The sequence below is a fragment of the Mustelus asterias genome, chromosome 17 (assembly GCF_964213995.1).
Source record: "Mustelus asterias chromosome 17, sMusAst1.hap1.1, whole genome shotgun sequence".
Classification (NCBI taxonomy): Eukaryota; Metazoa; Chordata; class Chondrichthyes; order Carcharhiniformes; family Triakidae; genus Mustelus; species Mustelus asterias.
Window position 1 is genome coordinate 50488736 of NC_135817.1, and position 18900 is coordinate 50507635.

The following is an 18900-nucleotide window of genomic DNA, read 5'->3' on the forward strand; positions in this document are numbered from 1 at the left end:
AAAGAACTTGCATTTATATAGCACATTTCACAACCTTAAAATCCCAAAGCACTTTATAGTCAATGAAGTACTTTTTAAGTGTAGTCACTCTGTTGCAATGTAGGAAATGCAGCTACCAATTTGCACAGAGCAATGATCGACAAACAGTGATGTGACCCTGACCAGATAATCTATGTTAGTTAAGGGATAGGTATTCGCCAGGACACTGGGGATAACTGCCCCACTGTTCTCTGAAATAACAGATCTCCCAAATAATAGGATCTTTTACTTCCACACAAGTTGGCATACATCAGCTTGATGCCTCATCTGAGAGACATCTTCCAACAGTGTACCGCACTGAAGTGCCAGCCTAGGTTACATGCTCATCTTTTTAAGAGTGGGATGAATCCGGAACCTTCTAATGCAGTGTACAACCAACTGTATCACAGTTGACATAAGACAGTGAAGAAGAGGGTGAGGAAGAGGATGAGGAAAAAGGTGAGCAGATGGTGAAGAGAAGGAGGAAGATTATGTAGAGGAAGGTGTTATGGAGAGGGAGAAAGAGGAAGAACAACAACCTGTAATATGCTATCTTTAATGCAAAAAAAGTCCCAAAGTTCTTCACAGGTTGGCAAAATGAGTTCAGAAAGCAAGTCAGGAAAGGAGAGATTAGAAGGCAATAACAAAAATCTTGGTTGAAGATGGGATTTGAGAAGGGCAATTAAAAGAGTGAAGTAGAGAGGAAAGCTTTAGAGGAGGGAATTTCAGAGGGCAGGACGCAGGGGTAGAAGACGTTGCCACCCACATTGGAGAAAGTGGAGGAAGGCCAAAAACAGTGATCTGGGGAGATTTTAGAATTAGGTCATTAATCGGTATGAGGGTGAAGATTTTATAGTTAATGGAATATACGGATCAGGGTTAATGTGAATCAACGAGAATGGGGCTGATGGGCTAGCACCACTTAATATGGAAAAGATACACATAGCAGAGTTTACAATAACTTGGAGTTCATGAATAGTGAAAATTGGGATTCCAACTGAGTTTTCGGATAATTAAATCTGGAGATGACATGGGAATTTCTCAGTGGCAAAAGGGCTTACTGAGCAGAGATGGACAATAGTGTAGAGATGCGTAACTAACTTTATGATAAAAAAGATAGGAATTCTTAAATTCAGCTCAGAGTTGAACAGGGTACAGTGATCAGACATGGACAGATAGATTCAGTGAGCAAAAAAGTGAGGATCAAAGATGATAGTTTTGTATTTCCTTATTTTTGAGCTGAGCTAAAACTTAGTCCATTCAGGACTGGATGTCAGATGAATTATTTGACACTAAGCAGCTGTCATGGGATGAAGAGATGGGACGGAGATGGAGTTAGATGTCATCAGTGTATATGTGGAAGCTGATTCCATGATTCAATGCAGGTATAACTTTTACTATTCAGATTACTATTGAATTAAAATTAATAACAATGAAGAAAATCCTTTCAAAGAAACAATAGGCAGAAATGGCTGTATTAAGGTCTTAAAACCCTTTGGAGATAGATGCTAAACTTAGGGACTTTTTAAATCTGCAGTAGCACCCAATCAGCTAAATTCATAGGGAATGTTGCTTACAATTTTCATTCTTGCTATTGAAATTTCCATATAATTATAGCTTAGAAAGAGAGGGATTAAGATATATATCACAAAATAAGAAGAAAGATGCATTGTTTTTAAAAAGGAATGCTTTTTAATTTTGTATTAGCTTTTGAAATTTTTCCCTCATCCATTTTTCTCCCCCACAGGCAGGAACATATAGTACAATACCGTTCTATAAGAGGAAACGTCTGCAGTAACTACTCAAGTGACCTCGACGGTAAATGCTGACTGTGAATTCAACCAATGGCACCACAATCCATCTCTGTCCTCACCTAGAGTCCATAGAGTGTTTTTCAGACTTCACTGGATAGCGACAGAGGTGCAAACTTTAGCTATTCTTTTCTCATCCTTACCTGGGGTCACTGAGGCCAAATATAGAACATAGAACAGTACAGCACAGAACAGGCCCTTCGGCCCACGATGTTGTGCCGAGCTTTATCTGAAACCAAGATCAAGCTATCCCACTCCCTATCATCCTGGTGTGCTCCATGTGCCTAGCCAATAACCGCTTAAATGTTCCTAAAGTGTCTGACTCCACTATCACTGCAGGCAGTCCATTCCACACCCCAACCACTCTCTGCGTAAAGAACCTACCTCTGATATCCTTCCTGTATCTCCCACCACGAACCCTATAGTTATGCCCCCTTGTAATAGCTCCATCCACCCGAGGAAATAGTCTTTGAACGTTCACTCTATCTATCCCCTTCATCATTTTATAAACCTCTATTAAGTCTCCCCTCAGCCTCCTCCGCTCCAGAGAGAACAGCCCCAGCTCCCTCAACCTTTCCTCATAAGACCTACCCTCCAAACCAGGCAGCATCCTGGTAAATCTCCTCTGCACTCTTTCCAGCGCTTTCACATCCTTCTTATAGTGAGGTGACCAGAACTGCACACAATATTCCAAATGTGGTCTCACCACAAAAGATGAAATATGAGTCAGTGCAAAGCTTCCCTCATCACCAATGCTATAGTTATAAAGCAAATTTAGTTAAATCTGGAGTTAGCCCTGAGCCAATGTCAAAGGAAGACTCCCTGGAGAAGGGAGTCCTACCCCATCCCATCAAAATCAAAGAACAGTACAGCACAGGAAACAGGCCCTTCGGCCCTCCAAGTCTGTGCCGCTCCTTGGTCCAACTAGACCAATCGTTTGTATCCCTCCATTCCCAGGCTGCTCATGTGACTATCCAGGTAAGTCTTAAACGATGTCAGCGTGCCTGCCTCCACCACCCTACTTGGCAGCGCATTCCAGGCCCCCACCACCCTCTGTGTAAAAAACGTCCCTCTGACGTCTGAGTTATACTTCGCCCCTCTCAGCTTGAGCCCGTGACCCCTCGTGATCGTCACCTCCGACCTGGGAAAAAGCTTCCCACTGTTCACCCTATCTATACCCTTCATAATCTTGTATACCTCTATTAGATCTCCCCTCATTCTCCGTCTTTCCAGGGAGAACAACCCCAGTCTACCCAATCTCTCCTCATAGCTAAGACCCTCCATACCAGGCAACATCCAGGGTTAAATCCTCTCTCTTTCAAAAATCAGGCCAGGGTTGAACTCCCTCCCCCCCAGTTTTACTATCAGTGCCAAGTGGAAACTACTTTGCACCAATACCAAATGCTTAATTTGAATGTTGTGCTGATAGTGGCATTGCCCAGTTGAAACTGACTAACTTGAAACCAGAGAATCATAGAATCCTATAGTGCAGAAGAAGGTCAGTGAGCCCATCGAGTCTGTACTGACCACAATCCCACCCAGTCCCTATCCCCACAACTCCATGTATTTACCCTACTAGCTAGTTCGCCTGACACTAAGGGGCAATTTAGCATGGCCAATCAACTTAACCCACATATCTTTGGAGAATGGGTCTGTCATTGTAGTACTTTGGAGAATGGGTCTGTCATTGTAGTGCTATACCATGTAGTGCATTTGCCTTATAATCATGGCCCCCTCAGATTTCCTCTCTTAGTACTTCAGCAGAATTGTCACAGTTCATTATTAGCACTCCAAAATGCAGGGAAAAATATTCCTTCTTTTTGCAGATGTGTTGACTACTTACTCGGATCAAAAGGATGAGGCTGTAGACAGTTCACCACATGGTTGTCAGCTTCCAATAGCATCAGTAACTCAGCTGTCTGCCGATCCCAGATGAATATGTGACCACAGTCTGAGCCACTAATTACATAATAACTACCCCAGAAGTTGGCTTCTTTGATCTGAACCCAAAGACAGTCAATTATCATTGTGTATTCCAACAGCAAAAATGCCTTTTTATATTTTTATAAAAACAGTTTTACAAGATTTGTTTACCATTGTTCTCGAGTTACGGTGGCCTTTGTATACCATTTTAAATGTAGGTTTTCTTATGTTTTGAGTCTCTAGCTCCTCCATTTCCTTCTTTTCTTTTCTCCTTCTGAATAACTCCTGAATACGGGCAGCTGCAGTACGTCTAAATACCACGTGTTGTAATTCAGTACAAAAGTTTAAAACAAAGGAGAGAAAAATGTTAATTAGTTTCATTAAAAAAGAATTTTAAAGAAAATGACCTTTCTTGGCCTGTCTAAGCTGTTGCAAAGGTAGGTCAATTTCAAAAATAAGCTGTGCAGCAACAACTTGCATTTTAATCTGCCTTTCGCAATGGAGATAGACAGGAAAAAGGACATTGAGGAGATCTCCATGGAGTTCTCTTTATCCTTTGTAATGTAGTATCATCAGCTCACTAACATTCAATCAGTACGGTCAATCCTTCTCTGTATCGGAGGTGTACAAGGTCCACATTCTGCTACATTTAAACAGCAACACTGCTCAAACTTAAAGAACTTATTGGTAGATTGGGATACCATCCAATCAATGGTATGATGTCAAGCCATAAACTTGGGAGCTCCAGCTTTTCCTGATGAGTTCCATAGGGAGCAACATTTAGTTCTGCTTTTAAAATGACCTCACTCAGTATCTCATCTGAAATAAAGTTACTTTAAGAGATAGGAGTTAAAGATTTCCTGTAACTTTAAATAACACAACTACAATGCCACTATTCCTAAAGTTGAAAACTATGTACTTTGAAAATTAACAATAATGTATTTCACACTGCAAGTGCAGTCCATCTGTTAGCCATTCTGAGTTTAGCTCTTCATTACAATGTGTATGTTAGTTATTGCTTCTCCTAAAATAAAAATACTGAAAATTTCCACTTGAAAACAGTACCTCTTCAGGCCGGCAAGAAAAGATGAATTTGTATTAATACAGTGTTTCAGGATATCCCAAACCACTTCCTAACCAAATAAGTAACTCTGAACACAGTCATTGCTGTAAAGTAGGGAAACATTGCAAGGCAGATTGCACAATGCTAATGCTCCACAAACAACAATGAGATAAAGATTAAATTATCTCTTTTAATTGTGCTGGTTCAGTAATAAATGTTGGCCAGGATAACAGGAGGACTACCTTGAACAATACCATGGTTAACTTTTACACCATCCCACCTGAAAGTTGCACCTCAGACAGCACTGCATTCCTGAGTAATTCACTGAAGTATCTTGCCTAGATCATGCACTCAAATCTCTGGAGTTGGGCTTGAAACCAGAACCGTTTTGACCCGAAAGTAGGAACCACTTAACAAAGACTGACACTTTGTCACAGTGAAACTAAAGGCACAGGTAATCTCAAGAGTTTATCCTCTGTCGAGACTGGAAGCACAATTCAGCCAATGAGATTTCTGCATTTTTTGTCATGATTATTAATTTGAAGGGTGACTTTGAAATTGTGTTGATTTGTATTGGATACAGCAATGACATAGCAGTATTATCTATCACAGGATTAGTGATAATTCTGGAGACACATTTGATGCTTTGGGAGCCAGGGTTTGAATCCCACCATGGCAGATGGTGAAATTTGAATTCGATAAAAAAAATCTGGAATTAAAAAGTATAATGAAGAAACTATGGGCTCGATTTTACCATTGCGTTGCCTGTTTTCGGGCGCAAAAACGTGGTAAAGTCGGGCATGAGGCCATTAATGCGACCTGCGCCCGCGCAGATGGCCACTTTACCAAGGCTCGAAAATGGCCGCAATCCGATTTGCGCCCAAAACAGGCACAATGGCGATTTAAATGCATTTGCATTAATGGGCTGTCCGCCCAACTTTACCAGCATTTCCCCCTTTACCATTGCGTTCGCGCGTCCAGATTCAGTGCAAAACAGACCTGCTCAGCAAAGGTCTGTTTCGGGCACTCCAGCTTCTGAAGAGGTAAGTTCAGAGCTTCCAATGGCTCTCTGACTCAGATCGGTGGGGGCCGGGGAGAAGGGAGGCCCGATCATTTTCCGGTGGGAGGGGCGGGGGGGGTTGAGGAAGCGGGTCAGATGGTTCTCTGGTGGATGGGGTGGGGGGGTGCAGATTGTTGTCTGGTTGGGGCGGGGGCAGAGGGAGGCCAGATTGTTGTGGAGGGGGGCAGGGGAACCGCTGCCACTCTGTGGGCGATTGGTGGGGGCGAAGGGGGGCAGAGGGTCGCGATTGGTCTGGGTAGTGGGGGAGGTGGGTGGATAAGGTAGATAGTTATGTTGCGGGGGTGGGGCGATGTCTGTGGAGACTATTGCTCCCGGGCCACTTTATCCGTTTTTTGCGGCCCAGGAGCGATGTGACAGGGACGCGTTTTTCAATTTTTTTTCACAGCTCCGATCGTTTCAGGCGCACTAAGCCCCGCCCACAGCACGATTCAGACCCGTGATTTTTTTTTCAAGCTAAGTGCGTAGGGGGGGCACCTGGAGCAGATTTCCAAGTCGGATCTGAATTGCGCCCAGATTCAACACTTAGAATGAAAATGGTAAAATCGGGCCCTATGAAACCATTGTCGGATTGTGGTAAAAATCTATCTGGTTCACTAATGCCCTTTAGGGAAGGAAATCTACTGTCCTTACCTGGTCCTGCCTACATGTGACTTCAGAGCCACAACAATGTGGTTGACTCTTAAATGCCCATTGAAATGGCCTCGCAAGCCACTCAGCTCATGGGTAATTACGAATGGGCAACAAATGCTGGCCCAGCCAGCGACTCCCACATCCCACAACTGAATTTTTTTTAAAAATCATAGAATCCCTACAGTGCAGAAGAGGCCATTTGGCTCATCCAGTCAGCACCAACCCTCTGACAGAGTATCTTACCCAGGCCCTCTTCCCTGCACTATTCCTGTAATTCCACACATTTATCATGGCTAATCCATCTAACCTACACATCTTGGGACACTAAGGGGCAATTTAGCATGGCTAATCCACCTAACCAGCACATCTTTGTACTGTGGGAGGAAACCGAAGTATCCAGAGGAAATCTATGCAGACAGGGGTAGAATGTGCAAACTCCACACAGACAAGTCACCAAGGCCAGAATTGAACCAAGGTCCCTGGAGTTTTGAGGCAGCAGTGTTAAGTACTGTGCCACCCTTAAAGTTTTAAGATACTACAGTTATATACAACACATACTTGTTTCTCATTACCGAAATTAAGTCATTTATTACAAGCTTTGGCAGCAATTGAAGGAATTGAAAAAGTTAATTTTCAAATATCATGGTTATTTAAAGAAAGGAGAATGCATGGCACTGCAAAACATTAATCAACTAAGACACACACTATTGGGGCTTTTTCAACTCATAATTTAACAAATAACCTCAAAATTTATTCAATGCATTTAACAATTTATTTCTAGAACTGCTTACCCTTCAGGCAACAGTTATCCGTTACCTTGATCTTAAATTGTTATATTGGTTTGATCACTTAAAATCAAATTTCAAGGATTTGGACATGGCACTATCTTTAAGGCAAACATGTCAAATGGGAGCCAGGACATTTTTCTGCACGAGTAAAAGTAGCATTTAAAAATATCATTAATTAGCTGGTGTAGAGTGCATCTGTCGGAAAATAAGTACTGAAGTCGGTATGGAATTTACACATGGAAATAAACAGAACATGACAGTAGCATCACAAGATTGATGCAGGTCAGAAGGCCCATCTTAGTTCATCCCTCAACTCTCATCACAGCAATCAATTGGTTCTTAAATTGCTAAAACCCAGAATGCCATTCTATGCATTAATCAATATTTGAGTGAAGAAGCACATCCTAGCATTGGGCCTAAATTTTCCTTTTCCTAGTTTATGCCTATATCCCTTACCCTGTTATTGTAGTTTAGTTTTCAATGGTATTTGAGATTAATCTTGTTTACTATCATATAAATCTAGGTCACCTCAGTTACCTCGTTCAAGGCTCAAAAGGCCATGTTCTCCCGCTTTCTTCTTAACTTAATCTTCAGATGCTGGCAAAATAATAATTTGCATTTATATAGTTCCTTTAATGTAGGAAAACATCTCAAGACACTTCATGGAAGCTTAACCAGGCAAAATTAGACCCAGCCATAGAATGAGATACGAGAAGTGATTAAAAGATTGGTCAAAGAGGTAAGTTTTCAGGAGGGTCTTCAGGGAGGAAAGGGGGAGAAGGGCTATTCTGTCGGAAGGAGCTTCATTTGAACTGTACTAAGACCAGTGTCCAGGCGAATCAAATACCTGGGGCTATATAGAGAACTTTAAATTAAATAGCTGAGGCGGGGTAGAAGGTGGAAATTCAGTTAAGGGGAAATTCAGGAAGTTAGAAAGGCAAGGCAATAGTGCAGGGTAGTGATATGGGTAAGAATAACTAGAGTGTGACAGGAAGGGAGACAGCATATAAACATAAGGGTGAGCCAGCAAATATGGTTAGAATAGGGAAAAACAGTAAAAAGCCAGAATTCAAGACTTTATCCGAATGCACACAGCATTCATAACAAGATCAATAAATTGATGGTGTAAATAGAAATAAATGCATATGATATGAAAGTCATTACAAAGACGTGGTTGCAATGTGACCAAGAGTGGAAACTGAATATTAGATATTTGGCATTTCAAAGGGATAGGAAGAAAATTAAAGGAGACGATGCAGCTCTGTTAATAAAGGAGATCAGTATAGTTCCACAAAATGATCTTGCCTCGAAAGATCAAGATGTAGAATCAGTTAGAATGGAGGCTAAAAAATAGCAAGCGAATAAGTCATTCATGGAGAAGTACATAGCCTTCCTAACAGTAGCTCTACTGTAGGGCATATTAACAAAGAAATGATGTGGGTTTTGAAGAAAGGTACTGCAATAACTGTGGACAATTTTAATTTTCATATAGATTGGAAAAAATCAAATTGGCAAAGGCAGACTTCGGGATGAGTTCATTGAGTGTTTTCAGGACAGTTTCTTAGAACAATATGTTGTGGATCCAAGGAGCAGGCTATTTTAGACTTGGTAATGTATAATGAGATAGGATTAATTAATGATCTCATAGTAAAGGATTCTCTTGGAATGAGCGATCAGTATCATCATTTAGGCTGTGTTCATCCAGTGTAGGATGTATTGCTCCCCATGCCTTATCTATTCATCGGTATTTCCTACTGTTCATCGTCTTCTCAGTCTACTCCTTCTCTTTCCTGTTATTGGCTGCCACTCCATTAACCTTTTCATCCACCTGATATCATTTCTTTGAGCAACATGCTCAGCCCTTCATCATTTGACTTCTTTTATCTTCTGAATTACTTCCTCAAGTCCAGTTTTCTGGCATATTTCATTTTACCTAATGTTATCCTGAATGGATATATACAACATCGGTCTTTCCATTGCTCTCTGAACTATGCACAGTTTTTGTTCTATATATTTTGTAGTTGTCCATGATTCCATCCCCATATGTCATGGTCAGTAGCATGCACATCATACACCTTTCTCCCTAATGCCAGTATTTTCTTATCTCTCAGAATATCTCCCAAAGCAACTCCATCCTGCCCCAATCAGCACTTCTTCTTTTGAACAATTCTCCACTTTTAATGTTTTGTCCAGATATTTGTATTTAGTCACTTTTTCAATTTCTTCATCTTTAATTTGTATGGTACCTTCTGTCTTGAAGTTCCCCAAATATGCTTTTCTCTGTATATTTTAGTTCAATCGTTTTACTCTCCAAGTTATTTAGTTGTACTTCCAAGTCTTTAACAGGTGACACAAGTCTTTTCTCAAATCAATATTTAATCCTCTCTCCTCTAATTATATCCCAAACACGCCTTCCATGACTTTGTGAATACTTTTGGTAATAGAATTTCACATTCAATTTGAGAATGAGTAACTTGGATCTCAAACTCATACCTTAGACTTAAATAAAGGTATACAAAGATCTGAAGGCTAAAGTAGACAGGGAAAATGGGTTAAAAAGGAAGACAGATAAGCAGTAGCAAATGTTTGAGATATTTCATAACTCTCAACAAAGCAATATTCCATTGAAGAAGAAAGACTCTAGAAGGCAAAGATTAATGATAGGCCAGGAGATTGGGAACTTTTTAGAAACCAGCAAAGGATGACTAAAAGAGAGAAAAATTAGAATATAAAATTAAATTAGCAACAAATATAAAAACAGTAAGAGCTTCTACAAGTACATAAAAAGGAACAGAGTAGATAAAGTAAACATTGGTTCCATAGAGGATTGGACTGGGGAATTATTAATGGGAAACATGAAAATGTCAGCAACCTGGAAAAAAGTATTCTGTATGCATTTTCACAATAGAAGACACTAAAAATATCTCAAGAATACCAGAATATCAAAGGGGCTAAAAGGGAGGGAGGACCTATATTAATGATTTGGATGAAAGGACAGAAGGCATTGCAGCCGAATTTGCTGGCAATACAAGAAAAGGTGGAAAAGTAAGTTGTGAGCAAGAAACAAAGAGTCTGCAAAGGGACATAGGTTAAGCGAATGGGCTTAAAATGAGCAGAAACAAAATTATGTGGGAAAATATGAGATTTTCCACTTTGGTAGAACAGTAAAGCAAAATATTATTTAAATAGAGAGAGATGCCAGAATGCTGCATGACAAAGCGATCTGTGTGCCTTTGTACATGAATCACAAAATGTTGGCATGCTGGCACAGCATGTAATTAGGAAAGCAAATGGAAAGATGGCCTTTATCGCAAAGGTGATGGGAGTATAAAAGTAGGAAAGACTTGTTCCAACTTAAAGGGGCGTTGGTGAGACCACATCTAGAGTACTGCATACAGTTTTCGTTTCCATGGGTGGGATTTTTCACACCCGCTGTGGCGTGCTGTGGCCCGCCACTGACCGGCAGAGCGAGCTGTCAATGGGGTTTCCCATTCAATGCACCCCCGCTGCTAGGAAACCCCCAGCGGGGTTCACCATTGACGGGACCAGAAGATCCCGCCGGTGACAACAGCTAGAAAATTCCAGCCCTTATTTAAGTGGGGGGATATACTTGGTATTGGAGGATGCTCAGAGAATTTTCACTAGGTTGATCCCTGAGATGAAGGGGTTGTCTCACGAGGAAAGATTGTGCTGTTGGACTTTTACTCATTGGAGTTTAGACGAATGAGAGATGGTTTTACTGAAACATAAGATACTGACAGGATGTTACCCCTCATGGAGGAATCTAGAAATAGAGGGTACAGTTTCACAAAAAGGTGTCTCCCTTCACTCAGAGGGTCACCAATCTTTAGAATTATCTACCCAGAGAGCAATGGAGCCTGGATCCTCAATATGTTCAAGGACTAGTTAGACAGATTTTTTATCTATGTATAAGGGAGTCAAGGTATGTGTGAGGACAGGCAGGAAAATGGAATAGAGGCCACGATCAGATCAACCATAATCTTCTTGAATGATGGAGTGGGCTAGAGGAGCCGAATTACCTACTCCCACTCCTAATTCTTCTATTCTTATGAACAAGCTGAAGGGAGGGAAGTCAGAGCTCAGGCATTGCTGCCCGAGAAAAGAGAATGAGGTGCAAGAATATGTAATTGACAGAGTAGAGTTTCTGGAGGGATGTGGAGTGGGCAAGATTTCAGAGATAAGGGTGGGTGTGGCTACACAATTTTAAATTGGAGGCATTGGGAGCTAAATGTTGGTCAGCAAGCATGTGGGTGACATGTGCATGGGATATCTGTCCATATCTTAACCTACATAAATTTCGAAGAGCTGAAACTTATTGACGGTAGAGGAAATGATAACAGCAAGTTTCGAGGGATCAAAGACAAGTAGATACGCTTTGGCAGCAGATGGGCTGAGGACAGAGATGGAAGGATATTGATTTGGAAACTTACATTGGTGTCAAATAGGATGACGAAGGTATGGCAAGTTGGCTTCAAGCTGAGACAGTGATTGGGAACGGGATGAGATTCAAGGCAAGGTTACTCAATTCGTGGCAGAGGCTGAAGATGATTGCTTCAGTCTTTGCAATGTTTAAGGAGGAAATTACAGCTCATTCAGAACTTAAGCAGTTTGACACCACAAGTGAGATGGTGAAGAGAAAGAACCAGCTCTCATTACATGGAAACTGATTCAGTATTTGATTGACATTGCTAAGGGGGAAAATGTAAATGGAATTGTGTCCGAAGCCAAGGATAGATCCTTGGGGAACTCCAGATTTAATGGTGCAAAGACAGGAGGAAACATCCTTGCTGGAGATACCTTTCCAATTGTAATCAGAGTATCTTCAGAAGCAAACAATCCCAGTATACTCAGCTGGACAATAGGGGAGAGTCACTGAAGGAGGATGGTGCAGTCGATGGTGTCAAAGGCTGTGGGAAGGTCAAGGAGGGTGTGCCCATGGTCACAGGCCAATAGGATGCCCTTTGTGGGCTTTCCAGTGCTGTGGTAGGGCAAAATTCTGATTCAAGAGGTTTAAACATGGAGTTGCGGTAAGATGGCAGTGGGTTTAAGAGATGAAAACACATTCCAGGACTTTGGTATGGGAAGAGATGTTAGCTTGATTAAGCACACTGGCATCAAGGGTAAAATGAAAACTAAACCCACTGTACTTAATTCTGCTGTGTGGACACACAGGGGCGCGTTGCGGGGGGGAAAGGGGGGGGGGGGGAAGGGGGGGGGAGAGAGGGGGGGGGAGAGGGGGGGGAGAGGGGGGGGAGAGGGGGGGGGAGAGGGGGAGGGGGAGGGGGAGAGGGGGGGGGAGAGGGGGGGGAGAGGGGGGGGAGAGGGGGGGGGGGAGAGGGGGGGGGGAGGGGGGGGGGAGAGGGGGGGGGAGAGGGGGGGGGAGAGGGGGGGGGAGAGGGGGGGGGAGAGGGGGGGGGAGAGGGGGGGGGAGAGGGGGGGGGAGAGGGGGGGAGAGGGGGGGGAGAGGGGGGGGGGAGAGGGGGGGGGAGAGGGGGGGGAGAGGGGGGGGGAGAGGGGGGGGAGGGGGGGGGAGGGGGGGGGGAGAGAGGGGGGGGAGGGGGGGGGAGAGGGGGGGGGGGGGAGAGGGGGGGGGAGAGGGGGGGGGGAGAGGGGGGGGGAAGAGGGGGGGGGGAGAGGGGGGGGGAGAGGGGGGGGGAGAGGGGGGGGAGAGGGGGGGGGGACAGGGGGGGGGAGGAGGGGGGGGGGAGAGGGGGGGGAGAGGGGGGGAGAGGTGGGGGGGAGAGGTGGGGGGGAGAGGTGGGGGGGAGAGGTGGGGGGGAGAGGTGGGGGGGAGGGGGGGGGGAGAGGGGGGGGAGGGAGAGGGGGGAGAGGGGGGGGGAGAGGGGGGGGGAGAGGGGGGGGAGAGGGGGGGGGAGAGGGGGGGGAGAGGGGGGGGAGAGGGGGGGGAGAGGGGGGGGAGAGGGGGGGGAGAGGGGGGGGAGAGGGGGGGGAGAGGGGGGGGAGAGGGGGGGGGAGAGGGGGGGGGAGAGGGGGGGGAGAGGGGGGGGAGAGGGGGGGGGAGAGGGGGGGGGAGAGGGGGGGGGGGGAGAGGGGGGGGGAGAGGGGGGGGGAGAGGGGGGGGGAGAGGGGGGGGGGAGAGGGGGGGGGGAGAGGGGGGGGGGAGAGGGGGGGGAGAGGGGGGGGAGAGGGGGGGGGGAGAGGGGGGGGGGAGAGGGGGGGGGAGAGGGGGGGGGGAGAGGGGGGGGGGGGAGAGGGGGGGGGGAGAGGGGGGGGAGAGGGGGGGGGAGAGGGGGGGGAGAGGGGGTGGGAGAGGGGGGGAGAGGGGGGGGAGAGGGGGGGGAGAGGGGGGGGGAGAGGGGGGGGGAGAGGGGGGGGGAAGGGGGGGGGGGAGAGGGGGGGGGGAGAGGGGGGGGGAGAGGGGGGGGAGGGGGGGGGTGGAGAGGGGGGGGGAGAGGGGGGGGGGGAGAGGGGGGGGGGGGAGAGGGGGGGGAGAGAGGGGGGGGGGAGAGAGGGGGGGGGGAGAGGGGGGAGGGGAAGGGGGGGAAGGGGGGGGTAAGGGGGGGGAAGGGGGGGGTAAGGGGGGGGGAGGGGGGGTAGGGGGGTAAGGGGGGGGGGGGGGGGGAAGGGGGGGGAAGGGGGGGGAAGGGGGGGGGAAGGGGGGGGGGAGGGGGGGGAAGGGGGGGAGGGGGGGGAGGGGGGGGGGAAGGGGGGGAGGGGGAGGGGGGGGAAGGGGAAGGGGGGGGGAAGGGGGGGAAGGGGGGGGGAAGGGGGGGGGGGAAGGGGGGGGGGGAAGTGGGGGGGAAGGGGGGGGGGAAGTGGGGGGGAAGGGGGGGGGAAGGGGGGGGGGGGAAGGGAGTGGGAAGGGTGTTCACTCTGCCTGAGATTGGTGGGGAGAAGGGCCCACGATCAGTTTGCTAGCAGGGGTGTGGGGGGATAAGGGAGTCAGTAATGTTGTGGGGTTGGGGCAATGTCAGTGAGGGCCGGGGGAGGCATTAGCCGGCCCGGGAGCGTTGTGTCAGGGGAGTGGCATTCTATATATCTTTTTTTTTCTGTGCATGCGCAGTTGGAGGCGCCAATTGGAACTGCAGGGTTTCGGACGCGTTAAGCCCCACCCACAGGCTTCTGCAACGCAATTCGGAATTACTGATATTTTTGCAGGCAGAGTACGTATGGGGGCGCCTCAGAACGGGTCTAAAAGTCGGATGTGAAACACTCCCAGTTTCAAGTCTGCCCAGCACTTAGAATCAAAATGGTAAAATAGGGCCCACAATATCTATATTTCAATTCCTCCGAAGTCTTCAACGATTCTGATGCAACTTATAAAAGCCAAGTCATCTTACTTCTTCCTCACATGCTAATCTCCTGAAGGCAGGGAACAGCTGTTCTCTGTGATCTCTGGGAGCTACAATATGTGCCCTTGTGAAATTACACACTATACTCAAGGTGGTTTTTGCCAGAGCATTATATCGTTTCAGCACAACATTTCATGTCTTATACTCTACTGAAACAGCAATATAATTCAGCTTTCTATTCTTTTTGTTAATTGCAACTCTAGTGAATGCTTATATTGCTTTTAATTCCACCCCAAGCTAGTTCAAAATCATTCATAATAAAAGTCACCCAGATTTTATCCAATGTGCAGTACCTGCCAGCCACATATAGCTTTTATCTGGTTTACATTTCTTGGTTACCTTCCTAAACTTGAATATTTTTCCTGGGTTTAACAAATTTTCTTTCAGTTTTTGAATCCAAGTTGTTGATATGGATTAGATTTGGTAAGAGTCCCAGGACTGATTCCTGTAGCTTAGCACACAGTATGTAATCCTTACCTCAACATCACAATGGGAAGCTGAATAATATTTATCTGAACTCTTATAAGTTCATAAATCTTTAAACATTGTTTATACAACATAAAATAGCCATTCACTGCTAAAGATAATTTTAATTTGGCAAATAATAAATGTAACACCTATGCATATTTGAGAAATTATTAAAATATTCACTTCTATAGCTTTCTAAAATATGCAGTGGCAAATTTAATTTTAGTAAAAATGAAGCAAGCACCACAAATTTGAACATAGATAAATCCCACTGTAGTATGATTTTTGCTCAAACACAAGTGCAGGTTTATATTGAAGGACTTTTAAAACCAAGCTTTTAAACAAGCTTTGATGGAGTAACTTTTTTTTGTCCTTTCCTATCTTAACCAATGTTGTATTCAACTTTCTACTAAAACAATTACCACCTAAAATAAAAAAGGAAGACTATATTGATTAGGATTGCACCAAGAACAATGCCTTGATTTTATACTTCAATAATAAAAAATCTTTGTGTGCTGCCATGAAGGTAGTGATATTCAACAGGAAATCCAAGATGCAGTACAACTGCATTGTCAATAAACAGTCCACACGACTAGTAAACTTCAAATAGTCTTATAAACTCTTTCATGCAACCTTAGTGCAAGGTGGCGTTAGTATCTTTTCAAAATCAATTCTTAGGTTAATAATAAAAAAACAAATCAAGAGTTACAGACCATAAATAACAAATATACCACAAAGAGCACATGCTGTTAGGGTAATGAAAATATGCAACAGGCAGTGGGGTTAAAATGGACAATACTGACAAAAAAAATCATTTAAAATTGAAGAGACTGTATTCCTTTGCCCCCTTCAAGCACATCCAGACCAAAGATGGACAGTCAACAGTAGTTAAATGATGTTTACCCTACACCATGACTTGAGCCCAGAGGGCAATCAAAAGTTAACTTTATTTTTCAGGCTTCTGGTACTGATTCCTGCTGTGCTGATATGACAGTGCCAGCTCACTAAAATTTATATTTTGTTAACCATTAGCTGATTGAAGATGTGGAATATATAAAGTCAAACTGTTTAGCTGATTCTACAAAACAGCATCTCCTGAAAGTTAAGCAAAAGCAAAGAGGGAGGGAATCAAAATAGGTGAAATCAGAGAAGCAATACAACTCTCCTGCTAAAGCTTCTGATGTAAAAGTCTGCCAGGTTTTGATATGTTTAATAAAGTGCAATATTTTTCCAAGTGTTTATCAAATAACTTTTTTTTTTAAAGAAAACTATAAGGATTATATTAGTGTAATTCAGAATGCATCAAAACCAACTATAGTATGAACAATGGAGTGAATGAATACTTTTTTTAAAAAAAAGGTGTTTTCTCAGTGACTGTTGTTGGAATACAGTTCCTAAAGGCTCTCCATTTCGTCAATCAAGTAGCCATTGTACTTAGACAGTCAGGAAACTAGCATAGGTGTGCATTGGTGGGACAGAAGACAGCAGAGAATTCAAAAGGAGGTAAAAAGGTTGAATTTATATGCAGATTAAATTCTGTGAGAAGCTCTGTGCACTTACCAAGAATAGCCTACATGTAAAAAATATATCAGAAAAAAATTATGACAGGTAGCAGGGCTAAATGAGATTGAGAGATCATTTTGATAATCATCTCCATTCTATTCTGAAATCTGATCCTGACTTTCTCCAGCTCACCACTTCAATTACACATTCTATTTCTACTCTGATCTTTCCGTTTATGGCCTCCAGAGTTTATTCTTTCCTCAAAAGTTTAAATCTTGCATTGGATGTTATTTGAAAAACTATTGTTACTTCCTTGGATCTAGATTCATCTTGCCTGAACAAAAATAGCACTAAATGTTTTATTTTTCTGATTGGTGTGTATGGGCTTAGGTGAAAAAAAAATCAAATCAGCCTCATCACAATTCTCTGTCAACATAATTCCATAAACGTAGTTATTTTTGAAATCATATAAAGGCCAAAGAAAAGGTTTTGCTTAAAGTGCCACCCCTAGTATTCAACATTTGTAATTAAATTGAGATTTCAGAATATTTAGTATATAGATTCAAACGTTGAGCAGAAAATACTGTTCATAATAACAGTAAATGCTTAATGTACTTTCATGATACGCCCTGTTTACAATTTTAACAAGGACATGCACATGATTAAAGTAAATTATAAATGATTGCCAGAATAGCAGACAGGAATGTGATAGGGAGACGTCAGTGCTCACTTGCGAAAATTTCCAAGAGCAACTTATTCCCTCAAATCTTCGGTATCTGATTTTGAATTGCTTGATAAATTGTATATAATCACCATAAGTACTAGTTTAAACAGGTTATGTTAGTTTGCACCATCTTTCCTCACCTTAATTAACACATAGGCAGGAAATAGAAGGAGCACTGTCTCTTCAAGAGTAATCATGGGTTATATGAGAAAAACATGGTTTGAACTGATAAAATCCAATCTTCAGTACTGTTAAGTAGATAGAATTACCTCATTCTATCACCCACTGCCATTCCTCTGAAAGTAAATCTATCAAGGAGAAAAAGAATAAGGGCTCAGGTTATACATGAGCAGCCTTGGGTGTCATAAGAGCTGATGCCACATTCCCAGATTCCTGTCAACATCTTTGGAATGAAATATTTCAGAAAAGTTTCTTAAATGACAGTCCAACTGTTATGGCACCCTCTAATGTATTAAATTTTATTCTAATAATTGATTAACATTCTTACATGAGTAGAAATAGTTACAAAAGATTCAAGTCCAAAGCTGCAATAGAGACTCATTCCTTTAGTTTTTTAATATATTTTGGTGCATTTATGAAATCTTTAGACAGATAAGTCAGCAGCCAAAACATTGTGATTGCTCATTTCTTTCATCTGGTAATAGCCTGTTGATGTTATGAAATCAGATTTTAATTTTGAAGAACTATTCAGGATTTTACTTTGATCCAAAATTCTACAGACTCCGTATCAAATTTAAAATTATTTTCCAATTTGGGAGATACAAGTGAACTAAATTCAAAAAGGAGGATTAAATGTCTGTATTTTTGCTCATCAGATATTCTTACATGGTGCAAGGTGGGAGACAAAATCAACTCCACGATGGTTTCCCTTGTATTTAACGGGGGTAGCATTTTGTATATACTAAAGTTCTATAAAAATATATCACAAGTGGCATTTAGCTATACACACACACACTGCTTAATGAGTTTTTAAAAAAGTCTATCCTTGACAGCCTTTAGTTTTTTGGCAATGCACATACAGACAATAAAGACATCTTTGGATCATTTCAAAACACGAGGTCCTGCTAAAAGATGTTTCTGGTCATTTGAAACAAACCAAAAAGAGTATAATCAATGCAACGGACATGCACTTTATCATCTTTTGTCTCTTAAACTAACTATTTTGTATTGGTACTCAGGGCTTTAGATACCAGAAAAATTCATTTTTATATATAAAAGGCGTGTGATCATGACTGTTAAGATACAGGTAGTATGCAAAAAACAATACTATTTGAAACAAATATGTTGCATACATACAAACCACACAAATTTAACTTGGTCAGTTTTACAAAGTTAAAAATACGTATCTAAAAATATGTGCCTACATGTCTTTTGCACTGCATTTGAAAATGTTTAATGGGCCACAATTATTAAAAGATGAATGAAAGCAATTTAAAATTACTCAACAAAAAAAACCCCAGAAAATGCTGGAAATACTCAGCAAGTCAGGCAGCATCTGTGGAGAGAGAAACAAGAGTTAATACTTCAGGTCAATGA

At 43.3% G+C, this 18900-nt stretch overlaps 1 protein-coding gene across 7 annotated transcripts in view; it reads right to left on the reverse strand.

Moving 5' to 3' along the window:
* dcaf6 (ddb1 and cul4 associated factor 6) overlaps positions 1–18900 on the reverse strand; it is a 137477-nt gene that overhangs the window by 16948 nt on the left and 101629 nt on the right. For all 7 annotated transcript variants that reach the window (XR_013499908.1, XR_013499907.1, XR_013499906.1 and 4 more), the window contains 3 exons: positions 17613–17651; positions 3924–4062; positions 3673–3829 (listed from right to left, as the gene is read on the reverse strand). Coding sequence is in view for 4 of the 7 variants with exons in the window: in XM_078232634.1 (XP_078088760.1) it covers positions 3673–3829; positions 3924–4062; positions 17613–17651 (335 nt within the window). In the remaining 3 variants the exon portion in view is untranslated. The remainder of the gene's footprint in view (positions 1–3672; positions 3830–3923; positions 4063–17612; positions 17652–18900) is intronic.